The following is a 24019-nucleotide window of genomic DNA, read 5'->3' on the forward strand; positions in this document are numbered from 1 at the left end:
AGAGGAATGGTTGGTGGATGAGAGCAATTTGGTTTCTCATCTGTTGGTGTCTGCTCATACCCCTTTGGCCGTATTTTTTTGAGCTTTGGAGTTGAGATGGGACGTTGGGCTAAAATCTGTTGCATTATTTCAGATGCTTTTTGGCTCCCCCAGTGGCCCTCAATCACCGATAATAGACAATCTCTGGCCGGTATCGGATGAGGAGACCATGGAGAGAGAACATTGTGCAGCTTGATAGTTGCCTCTGCAGCTGTTACCAGCCTGGTCTGCAAGATGGATACCTCAGTCGCCCCCGCCGCACCACGTTGGAAAGGGAACGCAGAGTGTGAGTAGGACACCTGAATGCTCAGATAATCCATGATAGAGTCTCCTAGTTGGAGCTGGAGATCTTCCATCAATTCTTCCGACATGTGTCTGGTGTGTTTGTGCTGTCTCGGTGACGACAACGCTACCCTAGGCTGAAGTAGGACTTGGACGAGGAGAAGAATGCTTGATCCGGCAAACAGGGTGCTATTCATCATCAAAATTTTGTTAAATGGAGGTTTCATTCGCGGATATATGCAAACTCACGTCGGGAACGATTGCTGACACATTGTCTGAACGATAGATGATTGCGTTGTTGGCAACACGTCTATAGTGAGATCGTAGAGATAGCCGAATCTTAAAGATGTATCTGTATCAATCATTAGAGCTCTATATTTTCACTGATTTATGTGTCCCAACTCTAAACTTGGGTTAGGAAGATGAAAAGGTAGACGACCAACCTTTGTCTGGACAAGAAACTCTGCCATTCTCAGGCCTGCCGTTGGCTGGGAATAGTCTGCCGCATACTTCAATCGCAGCCCAGAGATGCTGTTGGCCTGCGCGCATGCTCATCGTCTCTGGTGTCACAGTAATGTGTGGAGATAAGACAAGTGAAGTCTCTTCAGCCAGCAGCGGCTTTGGTAAAAGGGACAACTCAGCCAGATCGTGGGAGTCTCTCTGCCCATGATACGTGCATCTAGAGCTGGCTCGGGATGCATCATCGAGCCACGTAGTACTGGGTTCCATGGGGAGCGTGCACGTCGAAGTGATGCAGTCGCCATCTCTATTCTCAAGATTAGTAGTCTTCAAGCTAGGACGCTTGCGTCGTGATCTTCTCATCTTTAATGAATATCGATAGAGAGCCGGCAGTTCGGGCGAATAGTCTTGTCCAGGGATGTCACCATTCTCGCGTCTGCTCGCGAAGCTGTGTCCAGAGGCTGATTCCCGTGAGGATTGCCTCTAACCAGTGGTTTCCTTTCTCGCATGACCAGTACCCTTCTCAGACACGATTTTGGGCCGCCGTCTCGGAAGCCTGTAAACTGTCGGTGGCTCGCAATCTTCCAGCAAATCACGAGGGCCGTCGTCCACGCCCACATCCGCATTGTTGCTTTTCAAAGCTCGTTGTCGGCTATTATTCCGACACCTTTTGATAATTCGAAGTGGACTCGGCTTGTCTTTCACGAGGACAGCATCTCTCGACGTCGAGCGTTCAAAGCATGGCGACAGCTTGTTTTCAAAGAACTCCATGCTGAATATGATAATAACAACCGACCCTGAGCTCCAAAAAGAAAAAAGTGTATAAACTCTGGCGTGACAGCTGAGGAATCCTAGCAATTCCTAAACTTCTGCCAGGGCATGTTGGTTCTCTAGCTGCTGGTGGTGCGTGACACGGGAGCTTCGCGGTCGATCCCCCTTCTTTTGTTGGTTAGGATACAAGTTCAACGTCTCCAAGCCGAAAGTGTATACCGGCAAACACGCATTGGAAACAAATGCAGCTGCAAGAATAACTATAGAGAGAATAACGGTAAGAAGAGCGATAGCAGATACAGGGTGCTGCCAGACAACCCAAGGGCTGTCTTTGACGGGGATAGTTTCGGCTGGGGTAGAGCTGTTTTGCATTATGCAAGAATGGAGGCGACCTCAGGGCGTCTTTATAGATTGAGAGAGAATGAATGTTGAAGAGAAAGGGGCACCGAGGCGTGTTTGGGATTGTAGGGAAAGTAAAGGGCAATAGTAGAAACCTTGGATATGAGGAACCAAAATACCACAGAAAAAAAAAGGAAAGAGCAAGAGCCTGCTGCAGCTCGGTTCATAGGGCAACACGACTTGGTGATTATCGATTCGTATAGGCACTCAGATGCCTAGAATAGGTAGACACATAGTATATTACATGTCACACCTTTTCCTTTCTATATCTAAAACGTAGACATAATCTCTTGATAACGACTACATAGGACCAGCCTGTTTCTAAAGCCAGGTAAACACGCTATAATACGAAAAGTAATTAAGGCTCATTCTGAAAACATAACATTTGGAATTGCGTAAAAAAAGGGGGCGAGATGCAGAGGGACCAGTAGAGCGAGAAGCTCATGCTGAGGCATCCAGAGTTCGACGCAGATTGCCCTTGACAGCCTCAATAGTCCCTTCTTCGAGTGCTAGGAAATGAATCTAAAAATTTATCTTGGTTAATACAGTGGCAACAGGCTAGACGGGGGTGGAAGAGCGTTGAACAACTTACCATGTCGTCGGATATTCCTGACGCGCCATACAATACCGACTCGGTCAAAGTAGACGCTACGCCCTTCTTCACTCTATCCTCCCAAACACCGTCCCAATTCCATTCTCCAGGCTCCCTCGTAGCCTGAGACGACGTTATACTCTTTGCATCAGATTCAGCTGCACCATCTCCTCGTTCACTAAAAGTCTCTCTAGTTGTGTCACCGCTCAATATGCTGAGTCGACTCAATCTATAAGTCTTTTTCTCATCAACCTTTTCTTGTTTGCGCCTATGCGTACGCCACGCATGCCAAGCTCCTGGATTCCCAGCAGCAGAAAGAGGCACCGCATCGAGAACTTCTGCTTTATCAAACGTGCTTCGAATGTACTTTAAAAGGGAGTAGGTCGATATCGTCCTTCGATCTGTCTGCATATACCGCGGCAAGTTGTCCTTTTCGGGAACCGGCGGCGGCTTCATACTTTTGCGCTTTGACGATTTTGTGGACACTGCTGAAGGCGACTTACTCCTTCGACCCTCTGGCCGTTGAGGGCCGCCAAACCACTCTGGAAAGCCATGCTCCAGGCTAAAGCCGCCAGGGGGCAGCTTTGGTCTCTCTGTAGTGCTCTTATCGCTCTCCACGCTTGCAGCGTACATGTGCGTCGTCAAGGGAGTGATGAGAGGGTGGAAGATGTCCGTTGAGAAGGTGACCAGGGGTGGAGCTCGAGGGTATGCGTCGGGGAACAGAATTTGGAATCGAAGAACAGCCGGAGCATAGGGACCTTTGACGCAAGAGCGGAATTAGCCAAAGATAAGCATTCGCAGGAGGAATGGTACAAGTAGACCAAGGAGTGCCTCAAAACGGGCAAAGATCAACTTCCAAGATGGAGAACAGCAATGTCACCGATGCTTACCATGGCGAACGAAAAGCACTGCTGACCACAGCGACGGCTCTCCAGGAGTCAGACTGACAAACACTCCCTCGGGGCAAGCTTGCTTCAATCCGGCGCTGCGATAAAAGGGGGTAGCGATTAGCTGACGTCAAAAAGTGGCTGTTTACTTGCAGACCATCGGCGGTCTTCCAAATCGATTGCCCGCCATATACGATGCGACAACACTTACAATTCCGACAGCAAGTGCTGCCGCCACAGCGAGGGGAGATGCCCCAGAGCGAGAGTAGTCATGTTGGCCAACAAGTGAGTTCCTGAATTACTACCGCATGGATGCTATCAGGAGGTGTGCACGCTTCACTAGATGACATTCGCGACACGTTCTAGCGTAGGAGTTGGGACGAACGTCCCGGGTAGCCGGGTTGCGTAGGCGGTGAGAAGAGGCGGTGAGCCATTCTGCCGGATAAAGTGGTAAATCTTTGGAAAACCCGCCGCGGGGCTAACAGACGTCACTGATTGTTGAAGACTCGTATCGCGGGGTGGGCAATGCAGCAAGCAGCATTCTTGAGGTCCCAAGAACAACAATAGGAAAAAGTGTAAGAATAGGGGGTAAACACACGAGCTCAAACATAAGAAAAATAAAAAAATAAAAACATTAAAACATTCGTTGGTAGAGAGGAGATGTTATTGCTGTTGTCTTTTCATTCCGGTTTGTTAGACATAAAACCCCCCCGTTAAACCAATCAACTTTTTGCCAACCCTATTCTATAAAGGTATATCCAACGAGGGGAAAAGCCGTTCATCTTTAGCTTCCCAAGGGCGATCCAAGGAAAATAGTAAAAAATATTTTGCAAATCATATCTAGTGCCCCAGTCTCTTCTCAACCTTGCTCGCCTCCTGGGCCTTGATCTGCTTGATATCGTCTCTCGAGGCATTGTACGTGGCATTGACCTGGTTGAAGGGGTTTTCGGGGCTCTTGTCAAACTCCTTTCTGATTCTCTGCTTGCGCTGCTCCAGTCTGAGACCTGTGCCGCTGCCGTCCGCCTTCATCTCGTCAAGCCTCCGCTCTTCGTATCGGTGGTACGCGGCAGCGAATCGCCTCTCCGGGTGCTGGTCAATCTTGGAATCGTCTCCACCGGCCGCCAGAGAAAGGGCATCCAGGGCGTTGTCTATGCCGGAGGCGCTAAGGGCACCGAGTTTGCCGTCGTCGTCCAGCTGAGATAGGTCCAGCCCCCGAGATTTCTTGACTGCCGTCTTGGATTTCTTGGGCTCGGCGCGAGCATTCAGGCTAGCCTCCTCCTCCTTGGCCAAAGCGTCCTTTTCAGCTTTCTTCTTTGCGGCCTCGGCCTTCTTGGCGGCTTCTGCCTCCCTGGAGAGAAGAACCAATGTTAGTCAAGAAGAAGGCATCAAATTTCCCGCAGCGGTGCGCAGAGTGGACCGTGTGGTGAACACCCCAAGAGAAAAAAGGGGGCGATAATCTTGACACGTAGCTGTGTAGGTAGCTGTGCGAGGCGAGGCAACTTCAGATGGCAGAATACGCCGCCACACCACACACACACACGTATATACGTACTTTTTCGAAGTATCCTTGGACCCCTTCTGCCACTTGTCGTCCTCGACCTGCTCCCGCTGAGCTTCGGCCGCAGCGTTCTTCTTAGCCGCGCTGTCCGCCTTACGCGCGTTACCGGCAGCCTTCTTGCTATTGTCCTGAGCCTTCTTGCCCGCCATTATGACGTCTTGTTTTGGCCCCTTCCAGTCAGGGCTGAAGCGGGTCTCGCGGCTCCTGGCCGGGCAGCGTTATCGAGGTAGTAGTTTCTTTTTTTTTTTTCTCTTCGAGCCTGCATGAAAATCGTATGAGCCAGAGTCGGGGGCGGGATTGGATGGGAAACAAAAGCAGGGAAAAAGGAAATTAAGGGAAGAGTCAATGGGGGAGGGAAAAGGAGGGGGCGTGTGCGTTCGTCGCGGCCGATGGCGAGGGCTCTGTCGCCGTCCACTGGCCGCCTGGCCATCGAAGCCTTGCAAGGTATCACTGACCGAACCGAATGGACCGGTGCGCGCCTGGCCTGGGGCTGCAAGTTTGTTTGCTTCTCCTGCAACGCCACTCGTTGCTGGCAGGGCTAGAATCGGGGTCTGGCCGAAGCTTGCGATGGCGGCGCTGATCTGGTTCGCTGCGTGTCGCCGGTGAGCGTCCGAGGCCGGTGTGCTGTAGCTAAGCTTATCCGGGGATGGCTATCCGAGATGCCCGTTGTTCCCAGGGATCTCTGCGGCAGTTGTCCTTTTTTGTTCTCGTGAGTCGATGGAGTTGTGCTGCGAATTGCAAGTTGCAGGTCGAGTGTGGATGCGGCAACGGACGAGCCGAACAGAAAATGGCCGCCGGTCTTCGCCCCACCATGGCGTGGCGTCCGTGCGATTCCAAGGCATCGGCGGCAGGGCAAACAAACATCCCACGTTTCTTGGCTTCGCTCAGCTTTCGAAGTTTGTTTGTTTTTTCAATAGTGTGTTGCTAATGAAACCTGTGGCGTTTTTGAGATGGGCGATTTTACGAGCAATTTATGCGACGGCGGCGCAGGATGCATCATTCGCAGATGTGTAGGTAGTACTCAAGAGTCTTATACAGTCGCCCAATTGACTCATGACGTAGGTATTCAGGCAATGGCTGTTATATGTCAACTCAATTCAATTTGTGTAACTCCCAAGGTATGAGTTAAGTATCTAGTATTCAGATGCATATAATAAACAATTACTTTGAGAACAGCAACTTTCTTGATAAATTTTCATCTTGTAACTCAATGGACTTTGTAATGATCCATAAAACTCAACTACAAAGTAGTTACCGGGTAGGGCATCGACTACAGTCCAAATAGCACCACGCCCTATTCCTCTCTCACCTCCTTTTTCATTTCCCCGTTTACATCATTACATCCTGTCATTGCTGCTGTACAACCACTCGCCAACAAAAATTCAGCCGCTCTCGACCGTTCTCGGCCAGCTCCGACTCCAGTTCTAGTTCCAGCTATGCTCGCTAGCCCCTTTGCAGATTCCCACGTCTTTGCTACCACTTGTGACTCTCAGTTGGGACATGGCGCCAAACAAACAACTCCCTCTTGCATGGTCAGGCCTGGATCTCCCGCGCATCAAGCAATCTGTGCGTTTACGCAGCACTAGCTACATGCACAAAATTGCGAGTAGGTAGGTGACGGTGGTGGTAGCGAAACGGTGATGGGTATCACGGTACTGTACTACTACTAGCAGTATTGACCAAGTACTGTTGCTTACCAACACCTAATAAGATGAACCACCGCTAGTTGTGATAGCATGATATCGCAGACGGCTTCCTGCTTAGTTCGGCCCCCATGCCAGCGCATGAAATGAGACAACGGCGAGGCCAAATCTGACCTGATCTGACAGCCTGATCCAAAGAGGGAGAGACAAAGTTTCAAAACGCAGAGGCCCTCAGGGCTTGGCCTCGAGCCGCGTCTTGTCCTCGCGTCCTAAGCTTTCTGGCTCTCAATCGCCCAGCGGCCGCTTGCGCTCAGAGTCCCCTTCGCGGCTTGATCGTCGAACTTGATCAGGGCTCCCGTGGGATCCCCCGGCCGGGCCGCCATTAGATTGGTGGACCCCCCCTTCGGTAGCTCTTCAAATCACGAATCATCAGCCCAGCCCAGCCCAGCCAGCCCAGCCGCACAGCACCAGCCGCAGCAAAGGGCCACCCCCTGCCCAGAGCAACGGTTCCATCCTTTGGGCGGTCCTGGAGCCATGAAACAATGAGATCTTGGTCGGGTGACGCCGCCTACGTCACGCCGTTGCCGCGGATATCCAGCCGCCCATACCATACCAACTAAAAAAAGGCATCTTCAGATGGCCGAAAAGGCGGGCCCTAGTAGGCCCCAAGTCTCGCATCCAAAATCTCACATGGCAGCACCACCAAGCGGTCTGATTGGGTCCATGCCCGCCATATCATGGGGAAGCTGCTAGCCAGTTGCGTGGAGAAGCTGTGCAAGGCTGCCGGAAAGAGAGGTGCTTACAAGGGACCTCGCACCCGTGCGGATGGGATGCTGGCTCGACCGTGCCGTCTCGTCGTGTGTCGTGTTACACGCCCGGGACTATTGAGCGCGAGTGCTACTCTGCCGTCGGAGCTCTCTCTCTACACGCGCAGCACACAAAGGGGATCCTGGACACGACCTCTTCCAGCTGATGGCCATCACTGCCGTTATCACACCAGGCCGGTAGCAGGGAGGGGGTGTAGGCTTTCCATGTATACGGGTGGTAGCCTGTCCTGTCCTGTCCTGGAGTCAGCCCTGATTACTCGTTTCTCCAGTGGAACAAACACGCGCGCACGACCCGCCTTCCAACCACCACCAGCTCCGCACATCCGTTCCTCGACGGACCTCGCACTAGCTGGAAGGGTACTACTTCACCGCGACTGCGTGGCTGTTCAGAGCAATCTGTGATCCTGGCTCCAGCGCTATAATCCACGGCCCGATCCTACCAGTCGATGTCCTACCACGCTGTCGGGATTGGAGTCGGTGCCAGACCAAAGCTGCGCCAAAAATAAAAAAGTAACAGGTAAAATTAAAAAATAATACTGTAAAGGCCAAGATGAAGAGACAAAGAAAGGAAAGAGAAGACGAAAACGAAGGATACCCCTCCCCTGCGCGGCCACGACTCATGTCTAATATTACAAGTCGCCTATACCGTTCATAACCCGGGCGCCACCGTTTGATATCGGCCGAGCTCAGTAGATGCCTTGCACGCCTTGCACGCCTTGCAATCAGGCTCCGGGGACGGGTATAGGTAGGTACCTACCTACTGTAGGTATTCGACTCTTTGTCTCTGGAGAGGGGCTTCAAAATACCTCAAAGCACAGCTTGCAAAGTATACCTACATGACAAGCAGCTTCCCAACAGCATCACGTCGTGTGACACAGGCAGGCCTAGCGTCTTACACATGCAGCAAGTTCGCGTACAAAGTAGGTACGTGGATGATGTGAAAAGGAATGCTCAACCACAGCCTCCTCTCCAAAAAAAAAAAAAAAAAAAAAAAAAAAGGAACGGCAGAGAGACAAGGCGGCAGAAGATCAAAAGCAGAAAGTGGGGAGCTTACCTAGGTAGGGTCCCCCGTGCAGTCCCTCATTGCAGCTCTTTATCGATCCATCAAGGCCAAGACGGCATGCATTCTTGTCGCAGCTTTGCCTGGGGGTTAGGCATGGCGCCCGTCACGTCATGCAAGCAAGCCAACTTGGAACCTTTTCCGGCCGTGTTTATGGAGCATCTTGTCTTGACATGAGCAGCTGACAAGAGGGCTATATCCAGCATCAGCCACAGCCTACAGGCTTGGCCTGCATCGAGACTCCTCTGACTCATCCATCCCATCCCATTCCCAAGTACTCTGCTTGTATCGGTGCTTGGCTGCATGGGCAGCACGCTGATAGAGCTAGCTTGTACAAATGGGTACAAGCAACGGACGGGTGAATCGTGGTAGTCTGCCCCAAACTATTGACTGCTGCCAGCTGAACAGGGATGCACGACTAGGGACAAGGCCCAATCAATCCCACGGCGAATCGCATCGGATAGGGAGTTCCCCGTATGGATCCAAGGATAGGATCCTACGTTCCGGCACGCCAAAAACCACCAAGCGAAGCAGTGTGATTGACCTTTTGCTCCGTCTTGGGACATCGCATCCTGCAGGCCTCAGCACAGCCTGGCGACGCAAGAGGTCGATCATCGCCATACTCATGGCAAAGAACTGCTGCAGCCCCCCCTCTTCTTCATGCAAGAGGGGCCAAAGAGGAGATGGTCCTGCAAACGGGCATCACTTCTGGGCATCCATTTTGGCTCCCTCACTGGTGAACAAGTGGTCAGCTTAGCGAGGCACTCGAGCTGCGAACGGATGGATGCAGAACCTCCGGTGCATGCTTCCCATGTAACCCATCATTGGGTGACTTGGAGGGTTCGCAGACCATTTCTGGCGTGTCGTCAAGCCCGCAGTTCCCATGTCCTGTGAATCACTACTCTTTTGTGCATATCCTGAGGGCTGAGTAGCGACATTGCGGGCACGAGCCAACAGATGCACGCCCAATCTGGTCGTCTATCCAGAGTACCCAGAGTATCCAGAGTAATGCAGGGGACACAGAAACGGTGAGCTTGAAAGCCGCCGCGAACCGTTTCGGTGTATTCGACGGCTCGGAGAAATAAACAGCAAATAGCCATAATTTTCTGCTCGGAAAGACAAGCAATAAAAAAAAAAAAAGAAAAAAAAAATCCCCATGGCCGGCCTACCCGAGACAATCATGCTTGGTGATTGCATTGAAGAATGTAAAATCAGCAGAGCCAGAATCAGGACAAACATGAGTACACCTCTCGCTGTCGTATCGTATTGGCACCACCGGCCAGCTGACCTTTGAACAACACATACCCCTAAGCAGAGCTGAACTTGCATATATTGCCAAGACTCATATATTCCAAACTCAATTGGGCGTTGCTTTGCTCCGTGTCCAAAGCATACGCCTCCTCTGTTCGTGATTTGTCTTGTTGCAGCCGTCAGTTGTCGGTTTTTCTGCGTAAAATGATACATCAGGCTCGCGAGGCTCGTCTCACTATCAACATGCCGATAATACTACCTGGAGCGTAACTTGAACCAAAATTAAGCACGGCTGACGACGGTCCATGCTGCAGCTGGCCGCCCGTCTCTTGATGATTCGCTCGAATACGTGCTTACAAAACGCTTCGTTGATAATACAGAGCCGTTTCTGCGGGAGGACACCGTAATACGGAGCAGGCGTCTGTTTTCAATGCTTGTACATGAACAGCGCCCCCAGAAGCCCACCATCCTCGTCACAGATCCCAGGGGGGGCTTTGAGCATGCTTTACTGTAGAACCAACAAGCATCGTACCGAGTGCCACCGCAGATGTACATTGCCCACCTACAAGGTAGGTTATGTGGTAGTAGTGGTACTGGAATCTCCAGGCTGCTCTCCATGCGTTCATATACCTAGAACATACATGGGAACCAGGCTTGTGCAAGGTTGGTACATGCCCGAGTATGGAGCAGTACAGAGGACCTACTTCCTGGTACTGGGTGTTGATACCGTGAATGCCTGCGGCACGTATGGCGTACCAAGTAGTGCATCCATCATACTCGTACTTGTACGGGTACCTACTTAGGTATATCGTAGCCGTCGCCGTCCGGCTGGATCAGTTCGGAGATCAATTGAGCTCTTAGTTGGAGATCGCGGATACGGAACATTCGCCTCGTTCGCACATCAGCCCATTTTCGTCTAAACAGCAGATTCAAAAATTCTAAATTGGGATGTGATACCGATGCGAGCAACTCCACGCCTGTTTGCAAATCCTGCGAGCTCACAAGCGAGCATCACCGTGCCTTGTTCTCAGCCGATAGTAGATTCTCCTCATAATGCGCATTTCAAGCAGGTTTTCCGTGTCCAAGGGGAGGGGGACAAAAAAAAAAAAGACCATATAGGGAGAACCGACAAGCCTTGTGACCGCTTGTGATCACGAGGCGAGGAGGTTTACAAGTAAGTGACTCCGTAATGGGACAAGGTCGCAAGGGCCAGGATACAACCCAGTTCGCCAGCCTTTGTCTAGCATTGCCTACCCCTGCCTTCTCCGTCGACAAGGGACCCTCTTTGCGTCTATACGCCCGCGACCAGTCATACAAGCAAAGTGCATTGGCGGTCGATCTCTCGACAACCGAGCGTTTCTGAAAATGGTCGAGGGCTTGCAGGCGGCCAAGCACTTTTACGAAGTACTGTACAGTACAGCCACAGAGTTCCGTTCCTGTTGGTGGTCCATGTCTAGGCGAAATCCTTCGCGGCCTTTTGGGCACAGGCAGAATCGGTGGTATGTACAAGGACCTCAGCGGCAGCGAGATGAGCAAGTCGCTCGCTGTATAGCCAGCCAGTTGTGGATCTCTAAGCCTCGAGGATTAGAAACACAATTCCATCCCCGGATAAATAATTCCTTCGGTGTATATCGCTAGTAACACACTATTGCTGATAGTCCCGTGTGCGTTATCTGGTTGAGCAGAGGAATAACCCTTTTTCTGTGCTAGGTACTTGTACAGCTGCGAAGCGCTCGACTGCATCTCATCTCTTTGCGCATTTGGGCAGCATTATTCGCCTAGCTAAGGCAGTCTTGCAATGCTACTGCGTGAAGCCTAGACCTACGGCCGCAACAACGCAGATATGTAGCAGTATACCGATTATCAGCCCACCGCATGCATCGGCGTATGTGTTTCGAAATTAAACGTAACCTCAGACCGCCAGTATGATTGCAGTAAACATCATTTCGTATATTCACACCCCACAGCCACACCGGCGCAAGTAGTGGTATGCAGAGATCGGAGCCATCAGACCTGAGGTCCGCAAAATGCAGCAGTTCCTGTTGATACTGTTAGTACTGACTGCCACCGCAACAAGCGTTATAACCGAGGCCCTGATCGACTACAAGGCTGATTGATACATTGTTTATATGATTAGAAATATCGGATCGGATGCGGCTCGCCAAAAAAAAAAACTCTCGGAGTTATCATCATCTTCGTCGCGAATTGTTGCTCAGCTTATCCCACCGATGCCGAGACGTTGATAGGGCGTATGAGTTTCTAATATAGGTTTGTCGACATATATCAGAAAAAAGCATCTTATCCGGACAATTCTGACAACAAAATACTACTGTGCAACATGACGCATGCACATATGCCCAACATCCATGCCAACGCACTGCTTTCCTTCCCCATAGCAGAAGAATATACCTAGTCTTGGCGATTGGTGGCCATGCAGCTAGTCAATAAATGAACAAATGCCGCTCCATCACTGGCATGCTTATGCAACTTGCGTCTCCTGGTAGCACGAGGAGGGCCATGTGACACACACTCTCTCTCGCACATCAAGCGTCAAGCACGCTACACGCCAATGACCTTTGCAAATACCAGACCTTCAGATTCGGCGATCAAGCCACACACATCAAGCGCACGGCTGGTTGGAATCGCAGCCGTATCGGCCGACGCCTAGCGCCAATAAAGGCAATCAATCGCCTTGACCACCTCATTCGCCCGGAGCCCAACGGCTGAGTTCCCCGGGGGGGTGGGTTCACCGACTGGAGCGCCTTCGCGTCTTGCTAGCAGCTTTTTCAGCCCAAACGGAGCGCCGTAGTTTGCGCCCTAGGTCCAGTTCCAGGCAAGTGCGCCCACTCTTCGAAGGTTTCGAGAAGAAAAAGAAAGCAAAGGGAAGAAAAAAGACCCCACGCCGCTTCATTTGCTTCCAAGGTGGCGAAGGGGCAAGTTTGAAGCTTAGCAGACTAACAAGCTCCGAGTACCTCTCCATCTCATGGAGCGGGTCTTTCTCGGTGTGGACTAACGCAAATCGTACGTTTGAAGCCAGATAGATCCATGCCTGATACAAGCAGGAGATGGATTTCGCATGATGCGACCCAAGCAAAAAAAGACCACAAGCAGGTGAAGCGTCGCTCAGCCGCACGCGCAGATTGGCGCCTACCCTCTGGTACCCGGACATCCGCCCACGCAGCATAGCAATTTCTCGTCTCGGTGCGGAGTACATGTACCTTATGCGTGCATGGGCTCTCTTGCTCCCTACAGTCGGAAGCTGAGAGAGAGGCGGCGAGAGAAGGGCTCGTCTCCTTTACCGCTGCACCCCCCCTTGCCGGTTGGACGCTCGGCACTGCTCATTGTCCCTTAGATTGGATGCCAGGATGTTGGTAATCAATCTGGGACTGGATGGCGCACGGCATGGGTATGTACAAGTATGTACGAGTAGGTATGTATATATGCGATAAAAAATTTTCAACAACAGGTTTGCCCTGAGGTAGCGTGGCAACAAGGCCGCGCCGGCCTTTAGAAGGACTGGAGAAGCTCTGACAAACAGGAGTAGCCCTAAGGGGGGGGACCGCGACCCGGTCAGCCGGTTTACTGCTAGGCAGGCGATTCTGAAACGGCTGGAATTTGAGTGACATGCTAGGCAAAAGATGAAAAGAATCCGGTCGCCAGGTCGATGGATCCATCTAGGCTGTTCCCCTTTTTCCCTCCATCCGCTCTTGCCAATCAGAAGCGTCAGCATCGAACCCAACTTCCGCGGGAGGGGCACCATGCGGCGCTACGGCTAAGTGATGGCATATTTTTTTTTTCAGAGTTTCTACCGCCCCTTCTGTAGAAGCTCCTTTCCGAAGGCCGTCGTCGTTTAACTGCGCCGGCGGAGGCGGACTGGCTCAACCGGATGTGTGAACAGTGTGCCGGCATGACGGAAGGGCTCCCCGAATTGCGATACCCTTGGCAACACTGATGTGCGTTGAATCATTGGGCAGTGGTCCCTGCGCTAGCTGTTGGCCATGACGACACTGTGCTGAGCTGGACACGAAGAAAATCTGGCGAGAGCGTGTTAGGCTGGGATAGTCAGGGCCCAGAGATGGGATCTGCTAAATCAGTCGATGAGGATCACGACGGGGAGTATGTGTCAAAAGGCAAATCCATCTGGCGGTGAGCCCTAAGCCCTCGATCCGAAAAAAGCAAAGACGTCGAGAAGACGGAGAGACGGGGAGAGGGGTGGTGCGAAGAAAGGGTTCCTTTGCATGCCTGTTAGTAGCAACCCAATGGCGGCAGCGATATCAGGTGTACCTACTCCCTAGTTCTACTAGTAATGGTAGGATGAATCTGGATCCTGGGCAATGCGGTGCCTCTTGAGGTGACACAGAAGCGCCGTTGTGGCGATAGTCTCTTGATTGAGTGATTGCAGCAGTGCTGACGCTTCAACAAGCATGCTAGTACGAAGTGTGCAAATTCGTAGTCGCCGTCAGCCGTGGCAAGGGTTCTGAGAGAGACCAGAAATTGATCCCGTGGCCCATGCGGCAAGCATCATCGTGATGCGCGTATATTGCCGTAGAATGAATTTGCACCAACTCTTGTCGCTCCTGCTTATTAGGGATGTTTTTTTGTTTTCCGTTCTTGTTTCCTTTTGTTTTTTTATTACGTTGCGGTTTCATGCCACGCACGTTGATCTGGGCTTCCCCAATCCTGCATGTCATACATGCGGCGACATGAAGTATGAGTAAAGCTGGTAGGGGAGACCCCCCGTGAGTGGCTTACTCGGCCTTGTCGTCCGTATAAGTGTGCACCAGCAATAGAGTAGGCCTACCTACTTCGTACAAGTAAAGGGTTTCCCACCCAACAGTGCCCCGTATCTCAGGTCGCCAACAGGGCAATAAGGGGCGCGTATCTGGGCACCGGGTGCCCCCTTTGATGCTGAAGGTCCAAGCTTGCCTGTAGCGCAGCAAAGAGACTCTCTCGTGGGAGGCCATGGCCACGCTGGGGGAGGTTGATGAGCATGGTGATTGATGCTGGTAGTCGCCGTCCAACGTAATGCCTTTATCGGTGACCTACTCCTCATCCCCGCCATCAACGAATGAATCTCCACTGCTTCATAGACGCCGCGTACTACCGGCCCAGTATGTATAAGCACAGCCCGTGTCTCGTATACTCCATGGACACCTCTGAATAGCTCCTTGTATGATTTGCTCGGTGAAGAGACAGAACAAAACATATGTAGCCTTAGAGTAACATTGGGCAGCCTACAGTAAGCAAAATACTGTTGACTGTAGCCAATTATCATCAAGGACGGAGTTTACAGGGTATCACCAGTATGCACCCCGTGCAGCCGGTCAACACTGGTGGATTTTTTTTGTTGATATTTAGATCAGCGCGCACTGCGCTTGAAACAAGTTCCCATGCTAAAACAGTCTCATCTCGTTCTCTTATCTCGCCGCGTTGGCGCAAGTATTGCCGCGCAAAGAACGGCGATAGAACTGGCGGCTACAACGGCGGATTCACCTTGCCCCCCCCATCTTCTAGCAAGCCCAACCTTGTCTGTGCCTCCCACTGTCCCGGGCTGGCGCCCCGAAAGCCTAGCGGCGCTAGAAAAGAGAGAAGCTTGGGTGACAGTGTGAGTGTGTTCGGTGGAGGCCCGCCCCAGGAGAATGGTAAAGTATACAACAAGTACACAACTTTAGAGCCTCTTGCTGTGGAGTCGGCAGCTAGTAGGTACTGCTAGTATTACGGCAGCTGTGCCGCTGGTCACCTTGGGTCCGGAGCGTTGGTCCAAAAGCTCTATCGAAACCAGGGTGGTTGATCCTGGGACGATGGTGGTGGACGCTTCGTAGGTAGATGCAATATACTAGCACCGCTGTTGGAAGAACACCCCCCTCTGATGGTCAGACCTTTCTCTCCTTGCTGTGGCGCTCGTTGGCCATAGCTACAGTAGATATTTGGATAGGTGGTAGTGTATAGTGTTGCTGTATACCGGCATCCGACATGTCTTTTGCGAAACAGCCGCTCATCGCTGGGCGGCTAGCTTGCCATGACTTGGTTCTTTGACGCTGATTCGTGCCGGTTGACCAGGCTCTTGCTGCAGTTGTTCACGAGCTCTGACGAAATGTCACAGCTCGCAAAACACATCACCGCCGTTTCTTTTCTTTTTAGCTCCAACCACTAAAAATGCTAGTAGTGCTGGTAGTGTTCACCGGCATCGTGTCCCCGGACATGGGCCAAGCTGCCTAAGGCCCTGGTGGATTGAGCAACCCTGCCGCCCGTCCAATGCTGTGGTATTTGGTCGGCGTGCTTGAGCTTGAGGCTACAACATGTACAGTAGCTGATTGGACGCAGTCTCCAGGTCTGCTGCCCAGATTCTTCATTCCAGCCTCATTTCGACCACTCAAGGCAATGGATTTTCTTCATGATAGAATAGCCAAACATTCTGAGAGAAGCTCCTTCGCTGCTTTCGCCTGCATTAAAGTTCCTGGGTGCTCTCACCGCAGCCAGTGTAGCGCCAAGGCACCCCTCTGACGGAGCCATCGGCCCCTCGTATAAGTAATATAGGCTGTACAAACTGGTAGTTTCGGGTCGTAGTGGTATCACCATCGTTGAGAAAAGACTCGGACGGCAAGGTAGGTCTTGGCAATCACAATGGGGTGTGTGGAGGCAATGGGCCTCATCTGAGAGACCTTGGGCGTAGTTGGGCAATGCAAAGCTGCTCCAAATAGCATTTTTTCCCACCTGGCCCTCTTTTGACACAAAAAGTTGGGGTTATCTCTCTCTCTCTTTTTTTTTTTTAGAATATCCCCACGCATGTCGGAACCTTCTCACCACGTGGCCTGCGCGTTTTTCGCAATGCCTAGCATATCGGGATATTGGTCATTGCTGATCTCCAAATTTTTTTTCCTGCCTCTCTTTGTCTCCTTCTTCTTTTCTTCACCGTCTGTTGCTCGCTGGGTTTTTACCAGGGACAATAGGCGCTGCATACCCCGAACCCGAGTGCCCGCAGAGCTGGCTCCTGGAGACCTGGTAGGTGGGCTGGACACTATGGCACCACTCTTATGCGACAATCTCAAACCTGCGCCTACATCATATTGCAGATTGAGGCTCCTGTGAGGTGAGTGCAGGGCGGAAGTTGGGCACGGACACAGGCACGAAGCTGAAAATACAGGCGGACTTGACGCAGCCTGTCGCAGCTCTCTCCCTCCCCCCTCGGACCAGTCTCGTCGGTTCGACAATGCTTGCTGCGCACGGCCATAGTAATTTCCACAATGACATCAGTTCCCTCCCTAGTCAAATTTGGAAAGCGGCGTGGCCGAACCACTTTCTCTCGCAAATGTCGTGGAACCATTGCCCCTAGATAGGTTCCTACGAGCAGGTAACAATTGGGCCGCGCTGCGAGTTGGCATACACCATTGGGCATGGCGCTTCCTTTGGCGCTCCCTTTGGCGCTCCCTTTCAATCTGTGTACCGCTGGTGGTATTCCGCTGGCTGGATCAGCAGGCCTGTCAGCTGACCTCGGGCACTCTACTGTGGCAGGTCCAAAACTGTGCAACCTTGGAATGGACGATGGATGACACCCCGACGTGATTAATAAGTACGCGGGAGACAATGAGGGAATATTGACGCCGTTTTGCCGTTGGGCGTTTGCTTGGACGTTTCTCTGCCTGGTCCTCCGATGTCATGAAGCCGCAGCAACATTGTCAGATCATGGATTTGCTGCGTGTCGAGGATATGGGCTGAAATGCCATGTGAAGTCTTCCAGTTCTGACCAATGGCGTCTGGTGGCTCATGCCTGCACTGGCAAAATACGACCAAACGAGGGCCAGGGTCGCTTGAGAGGGAGGGGAGAAAGGAAGGCTGAGAAGAGTGCTTGACAGGAGCCTGTCTCTTTCCTCTGCATATGTATGCACTGATACGCACCATGGCATCATGTGTTCTGTCTGCGACCGGGCGTGTCGAGCTAAGCTGCGGTCCATTGACCATTCAAATCGGTTTCCTTTCACAGATACGCGCGATATGCCTTGCTGATGACCAGGAGGCGCCGTGCAGCATGAGAGACGGGACATGGCCGGTTGGTGAGATGTAATGGCCCAATGCCCTCTTTGGCTGGCTGTGATACCTAGATGGCCCCATCCAGAAGTGCATCTCTCCCCAGCGCGGCAGTAGCCCGCAGAGCCCGCAGAGCACACAGCTTGCAGGCTGCACACTCGTTGGTTGCCCTTTCTTAGAGTTGACATAATCCGTAATAGAGGCAGGGATCTCAGCAGGGTACCGGGTCTTGTCTACAACTCTTTGTTTTCCCTCCCATTTCGGGTTTCCCCTCTGTTCGCTGCACCCTGTATATCTGGCGAGACAGGATTGTGACGAGACATACAGCTTCACCGGCCCCACACAGGCCGTGTGGTGAGTCTCGACCAGGCTGCGATGCTCCTCTGTACACCGTACTACAACACCACCGAAGGCTGAAATGCCAATTAGAGTACCTGTTAAGCGTGGGTAATTAGCATTAGCACCTTACCGCCGGTACGGAGCACATATACTTGAGCCCGTACGTCACACACCAGACATCCACCCACCTTCTTAGGTCCTTGTACATGTAGCATGTCCACTGGTAAGAAGGTCGACTTACATGCAGCTGCCGCCACACCGGTCGCCGTTGGTTAGCTAGTGGTTGATGGCACGAGCTGCTAGTGTACAGTAGTGGTCGAAAATAGGATCGGTGTCTACCGTGAGGTTGGACAGATATTTTCTTAGTATTGCAAGGCGTCCAACGGGCCGAGCCAACGCATGGCGGCCTCGTACCTACCATAAGGGCTAAGACATGTTAGCCATATGCTCCTGAGATACCACAGCGCCATGGCGCATTTTACGGCACCAGGGGAACAGCAGGAGCTGCACCACACTTTGCTGCCTCCCTACAAGTAAGCGAGTTTACCTGCGGCCATGGAAGAAAAGAGTGCGACGGCGGTCAGCTAACTTTAGCCGCCTGCTGGGAGACACGGCAGCCGAGCAAGAGGAACGCGGGATGCTTCTAGGCGGCATCAGTCGTACTGCTAGGACTAGCTTGCAGCCCGAGGATGCACATACATAACTTTGCGTCTACTTCGTACTTACCTTACATGAGACATGCCTGCTAGGCTAGTACATCAGATGCTGAGCACACCTGGAAATAGGCCCAAGAGGCGCTTTCTGTAGCGGTCTACACAATAATGAGTGGTGCGGTGCAGAGGCGTTTCTGCATGTCTCTCGCCTCTGCCTGCTGACGAATTCTGCAATCTCTCGGCGTTAAGGGTAAAAAAAAAAAAAAAAAAAGGAAAGAAAAAAAAAAAAGATTCAGCTGGTCCATTGCTAGACCATTGAAGAGCACAGATGATGTTTGAGCATATCGTATGCAGGGTCATATTAAGCGTGTGTTGTGCCAACTCCCGGACAAGAGATCTCCGGTGCTGTGGTGGCCCGCATCGGACCATGGCCTATAACGATGACGAGGAGAGGCGTGTCTGCTAAGCTTGTCAATAAAATATATTAATATAGCAATTAATGGCTACCCACAGCCGCCGGTACGACCTCTGCAACCATCCGGTCGATTTGTCACGAGAGAGTGATGGCCTGTCGACCGACAACGACGCACACGAATCACTTGACCGTGTGAAGTAAGGGAACGCCCCAAATCGTCTGCTCTTGGCCAATCGTTGGCTCGATTGAATAAAGAAAAGAGCCACTATTGCCTTGAACAGGCACAGACGGCATCAGTAGAAAACGGTAGCGAAGCCGCTACTGTCAGTTAACGAGCGAACGGTCACCCAGCTAGCCGCTGCTATAATTGTCCGGTCACTGCTTGTACCTGATGCAAAATTGTACTACACTTACTTTGTTGTCCCTGCGACCGCTCCACCCCCTATTGCTCGTACACCCCTCGGAGCCTGGAGGCGGCTTTGTTATAAGGCGCTGCAAGAAAATATCAGCCAGCAACGTAACCGCAATCTCATCAGTTCTCGCAACAGTTGGTGCTGGCAACGGACTGCAACAGAGTCGGGAAGTCCCGCCGGCATTTGAGTCCTCAATTGTAGGTCGATGGGTTGATTTTGATTTTTGCTGCTGCCGTTTGGATTTTGGGGACTACGCAAGTTGTGGCCTGAAAAATACGGTGTGCATACGGCGAACTAGCTGGCGTGCACCTGCCTCAACGCTCTGCAAAAAGGAAAAAAAAAAAAAAAAAAAAAAAAAAAAAAAAAAAGCATCAGCTGTTGTCGCCAACCGCGTCTGGCAAGAGATTTCATTCATTCTTTCCTTCCTTCCTTCCCCCCCCCTCCCTTTCTCACCCTCTGCCTCCCCGGCCTTTTCTTTATCTCCTCCATATCTCCATTTTGTGCGAATTCGCCGTTTTCCAGCACAATCTCTCTTATTCCTTCCTATCCGAAGGATTCAGTATTTTCATCCACCCCTCAGAACATGACACTCCTGGTAATGCTGGGACTTGTCGATTCCAGCATCATCATCGCCATCCATCCTTCTCCCCACTATGCAACCCCCCCCTGCTGGTTGGGTCTTAAACACAGATCCTGGCCCTGGTCTTCGCCTTGCTAGGCATGCCTGTCAAAGAGTGAGAGCCACACCACCTTGGGAGCGTGCAGGGAGGAGCCATTTTTAGAGACGCCCCTCCCTCCCTAAGATCGAGGTACTCGATTTGTACCTGTAGCTCGCGCCGCTGACTCGGACTCGAGAGACAGCCTCAAAGGCGGTACCCCGAGCCCACTCGTTGAAAAATTACCCTTGCTGGGGGCCTGAATGCCTGCACGAGGCGGAAACGCCTGGGCTACTAGCCTTCCAACTCTGTTTTACTGTAGGTGGCTCATCGTTCCTCGGCGCATGTCACCGCTCGTCGACGTTAGCGGGACAATGCTTTTGGAGCTTATAAGCCCCGGGATAGCCTCCCGAGTCTCCTGGTTGTATTCCAAGACTTCGTCTACTACCTCCTACATATACCTCTCGCCTTCACCGGACATCCTCTCCTTCTTTCTTTCGCGGATTCTATTCACAAGCCTGCATCTTGGATACCCATTCTACCTTCCAGTCTTTGCTTTACTTTCGTCTGTTGTGCATTGGAGGGCATTGCCATACAGTATATATCCGCAGCCCTGTTTTTGTCGCCGCCGCCCATACACACACTACCTGGTCAACGTCCTGGCCTGTAACAACATCGTCTTTCGCCCATCAACATCAATCAGCTTCACCCGGTATCTCAAAGCCGAAAACTCACCATCGCCAACGCCACCGAGTCTTTGTGTGTGCGTCCGTACACGCTAGATACGAGCTTCGTAAACTTTGTTGCTCGGCTGGTAGCTTTTAACAGCTTATCCCGTTTCTCCCGGCTAAGCAACAATCCCGCTTTCTCAAGCCACTCGAGGCAGAAAACCGGCCCAGCATGCGGAGGTCAAATTCCGTGGCTCGCCCTCGGCGTGGCAGCTCTGCCACTCGGCGCGAGGAGCAGCTGCCGGCATTCCCTGCTCAGCAGATGTTTGTGCTTGGTAAGTACTAGTATATTCTGTCTCGGGCCCTACCTTGAAAGCGCACCGCGATTAATCCTGGTGATTGTATAGCCTGCTGCAGATTGTGTGAACCAATTGCGTTCATGTCCATCTTCCCTTACATTTACTACATGATTGAAGACTTCAAAATCACTGCGGATCCGAACAAAATCGCCGTCTACGCTGGCATGGTTACTTCCGCATTCACTCTGGCCGAATTCGCAACCGGTGTCATGTGGGGAAAGTTGAGCGACAAGATTGGACGAAAGCCTGTTCTGCTCAGCGGTCTCATTGGTACTGCTATCAGCGTACTCATTTTTGGATTCGCTCCCAGCTTGCCCGTTGCTCTCTTTGCGAGAGCAATGGGTGGTCTTCTCAACGGGTATGAGCTTCCTTTTCACGACCTTTTTGTGTGATTTTGTCCGATTCCTAACCTTGTTCTTAGAAACATCGGCGTGTTGCAGACCACCGTGGCTGAGCTCGTGACAGTTAAGGAGCATCAACGTACGTCTATTCTCAGTATGTTACCGATGAAAGCCATGCTAACCAGAGTGCTCTACAGCTCGCGCTTATACTATCATGCCCATGGTTTGGTGCATCGGGTCAATCATTGGCCCCATGATTGGTGGTGCTCTGGCTCGACCCTGTATCAGCTATCCCGACTACTTTCCCCGCGGCTCAATCTGGGACCACTACCCATACCTCTTGCCTAACCTCTTTAGCGCAGTAATGGTTCTTTTTGGTGTCGTCGTGGGGATTCTGTTTTTGGACGAGACTCATCTTGCCAAGAAGGGTGAGAAGGATCGCGGTCGCGAACTCGGTGACCGAATTGCTTCACTGTTTGGCAAGTTCAATTACGGTCGAGCCGATAAGCACGAAAAGCAAAGCCTTCTCAGCAACAACAAGCTTGCCGGATATGATACCCTTTCTAGTTCTGATGCGACTGAGATTTCTCGTGGCAGAGAGCGACTGCCAGATTACCGAAGCCGAGAGACGTCGCCCCGGATTTCTTCTCAGGAGAACGCGGAGCGCCAGACCATTTCCACCACCGAATCACCCGAGATGCAGCCTGATCAGCCCACCAATGTTTTCACCAAGCCAGTCGTGATGAACATTATTTCATATGGCATTCTTGCATTGTAAGCTTATGCTGTCCTACCTAACAAGGCCCATGTCATGCCGAGATGCTAATTTGGTTTGCTAGCCACACCATCACGTACGATCAGCTCTTCCCGGTTTTTCTGAGCACTGCTCCTCCCAAGGAGCCAATCCTCGAGCTCCCATTCAAGTTTGTAAACGGATTCGGTCTTGACACAAAGGCCATTGGTGTCATCATCTCCATTCAGGGCTTTTATTCGTTGCTGTCCAACTATCTGATCGTGACGCCCATCACCCGCCGACTCGGACCTCTTCGCCTCTTCCGCCTCATTGCTTTCTCCTACTTTGCGCTGTACTTTGTCACGCCTTATGTGGTACTCCTCCCGGAGAGCCTGAGAATGCCTGCCATCTATTTCTTGGTCATCTGGAAGTGCACATTTTCGACAATGGCGTACCCCAGCAACGCAATCCTCCTGGCAAATTCGGCCCCATCTAAGCAGGTTCTCGGGACGATCAATGGCGTCGCGGCTTCTACAGCAAGCTTGTGCAGAGCTCTTGGCCCTACTCTTTCTGGCTTCCTCTACGCCATGGGCCTGCAATCTGGTTATTCCGGCCTCGCTTGGTGGTTCAGCGGCCTGGTCACCATTGCCGGCGCCTATCTTAGCTCTCAAATTACAGAGAGCCCCCAAGCCCCTCCTATGCACGATTACGATGACGAAGAAAGCGTTTAGAGTTTTGCAGTTTAAGATGTTTTTTTTTTTTTGGGATCCTCGACATCAATCTCATTCTTCGAGATGGCCTCACAACTTCGAGACGATATCCGCATTTTTATTTTATTTTCACAAATTGGTATAATCAATTTTTTATGTTTTCAGCAATCAACCAAAACAAGCGTGTTTTGAGTTGGCAAGCCATGGTTTTAATCGGATTTAGCGACGCCCCGAGAGGCTTTATCTCTCCATTTTCAACAGATTCGCCTCCCTCGTTTTATCTTAAATTTTTATTTTTATTTTATTGTTTTGGGGTTTGATGTATGCATTACCTGGGCACACAATTTTGGACACATTAGAAGGATATCGGAGCTCTGGGATACACAAGGAACGGAGCAATTTTTTTTTTTTCAGGAGGACTTACCCACAGCCGGGATTTATTTTTTTCTTCCTTCTTTTACCAAATTTTTTTTTTCACTTTTTGTTGGGGACGAACAAGGACACAGCTGTGCGGCAGCCACTTGTCTGAGGATGGATGGATGGATCGGGAGACTCGGATCAGGCCGGTGTGGAACTTGAAGACCAAGGACATGGGTTGGGCTTATGGTTTTATCGGGAATACGACACAGGGTTTTAGGATACTGGATATTGGATATTAGGCATTTGGAACGGGATATCGGACATGGAATACCAGGCCTTGGAAACTGGAACTGGGCTTTGGAAGCTGGCCGTACGGTTGGTTGATTGGTCGGCTGGAGATGAATGGACCGGGACGAGGCACGACGGGGTAAGACAGGATAGCATGGGGCGGGATATGATAGGATAGGGGGGGGCAATGGAATACTTTCGACCAGAGGTGTTTAATGATGGTAACTACGGACTTTCGTTTGGAATATTGGGTGCGGGCTAGGTAGCACGTATTGTACACACTAGATACAC

The 24019-nt window shown here is 51.6% G+C and overlaps 6 protein-coding genes across 6 annotated transcripts; 1 reads left to right on the top strand and 5 right to left on the bottom strand.

Moving 5' to 3' along the window:
* Positions 1-1263: 1263 nt before the first annotated feature.
* On the bottom strand, positions 1264-1551 carry TrAtP1_001686 (uncharacterized protein; the record flags this gene model as incomplete). The annotated part of the gene is made up of 1 exon (XM_014085883.2): positions 1264-1551. The coding sequence occupies one exon, from the start codon at positions 1549-1551 to the stop codon at positions 1264-1266; it is 288 nt and encodes a 95-aa protein (XP_013941358.2).
* A 591-nt stretch (positions 1552-2142) lies between these two features.
* Positions 2143-3777, bottom strand: TrAtP1_001687 (uncharacterized protein). The gene is made up of 4 exons (XM_014085882.2): positions 3641-3777; positions 3433-3527; positions 2543-3300; positions 2143-2472 (listed from the first exon to the last, which is right to left on the bottom strand). Exons 1-4 carry the CDS (start codon positions 3700-3702, stop codon positions 2392-2394), a joined length of 996 nt encoding a protein of 331 aa, XP_013941357.1. The 5' UTR covers positions 3703-3777; the 3' UTR covers positions 2143-2391.
* Positions 3778-4076: 299 nt separating this feature from the next.
* Positions 4077-5730, bottom strand: TrAtP1_001688 (uncharacterized protein). Its single transcript, XM_066111101.1, has 2 exons — positions 4982-5730; positions 4077-4777 (listed from the first exon to the last, which is right to left on the bottom strand). The coding sequence occupies exons 1-2, from the start codon at positions 5134-5136 to the stop codon at positions 4270-4272; spliced, it is 663 nt and encodes a 220-aa protein (XP_065967174.1). The 5' UTR covers positions 5137-5730; the 3' UTR covers positions 4077-4269.
* An 8786-nt stretch (positions 5731-14516) lies between these two features.
* Positions 14517-14760, bottom strand: TrAtP1_001689 (uncharacterized protein; the record flags this gene model as incomplete). Its single annotated transcript, XM_014085878.2, has 2 exons — positions 14517-14565; positions 14630-14760. The coding sequence occupies 2 exons, from the start codon at positions 14758-14760 to the stop codon at positions 14517-14519; spliced, it is 180 nt and encodes a 59-aa protein (XP_013941353.1).
* Positions 14761-17331: 2571 nt separating this feature from the next.
* On the bottom strand, positions 17332-17727 carry TrAtP1_001690 (uncharacterized protein; the record flags this gene model as incomplete). The annotated part of the gene is made up of 1 exon (XM_066111102.1): positions 17332-17727. The coding sequence occupies one exon, from the start codon at positions 17725-17727 to the stop codon at positions 17332-17334; it is 396 nt and encodes a 131-aa protein (XP_065967175.1).
* A 2212-nt stretch (positions 17728-19939) lies between these two features.
* Positions 19940-24017, top strand: TrAtP1_001691 (uncharacterized protein). Its single transcript, XM_066111103.1, has 5 exons — positions 19940-21272; positions 21345-21654; positions 21718-21776; positions 21835-22411; positions 22477-24017. Exons 1-5 carry the CDS (start codon positions 21170-21172, stop codon positions 23099-23101), a joined length of 1674 nt encoding a protein of 557 aa, XP_065967176.1. The 5' UTR covers positions 19940-21169; the 3' UTR covers positions 23102-24017.
* Positions 24018-24019: the final 2 nt, after the last annotated feature.

The sequence above is a fragment of the Trichoderma atroviride genome, chromosome 1, assembly GCF_020647795.1.
Source record: "Trichoderma atroviride chromosome 1, complete sequence".
NCBI classification, from domain to species: domain Eukaryota; kingdom Fungi; phylum Ascomycota; class Sordariomycetes; order Hypocreales; family Hypocreaceae; genus Trichoderma; species Trichoderma atroviride.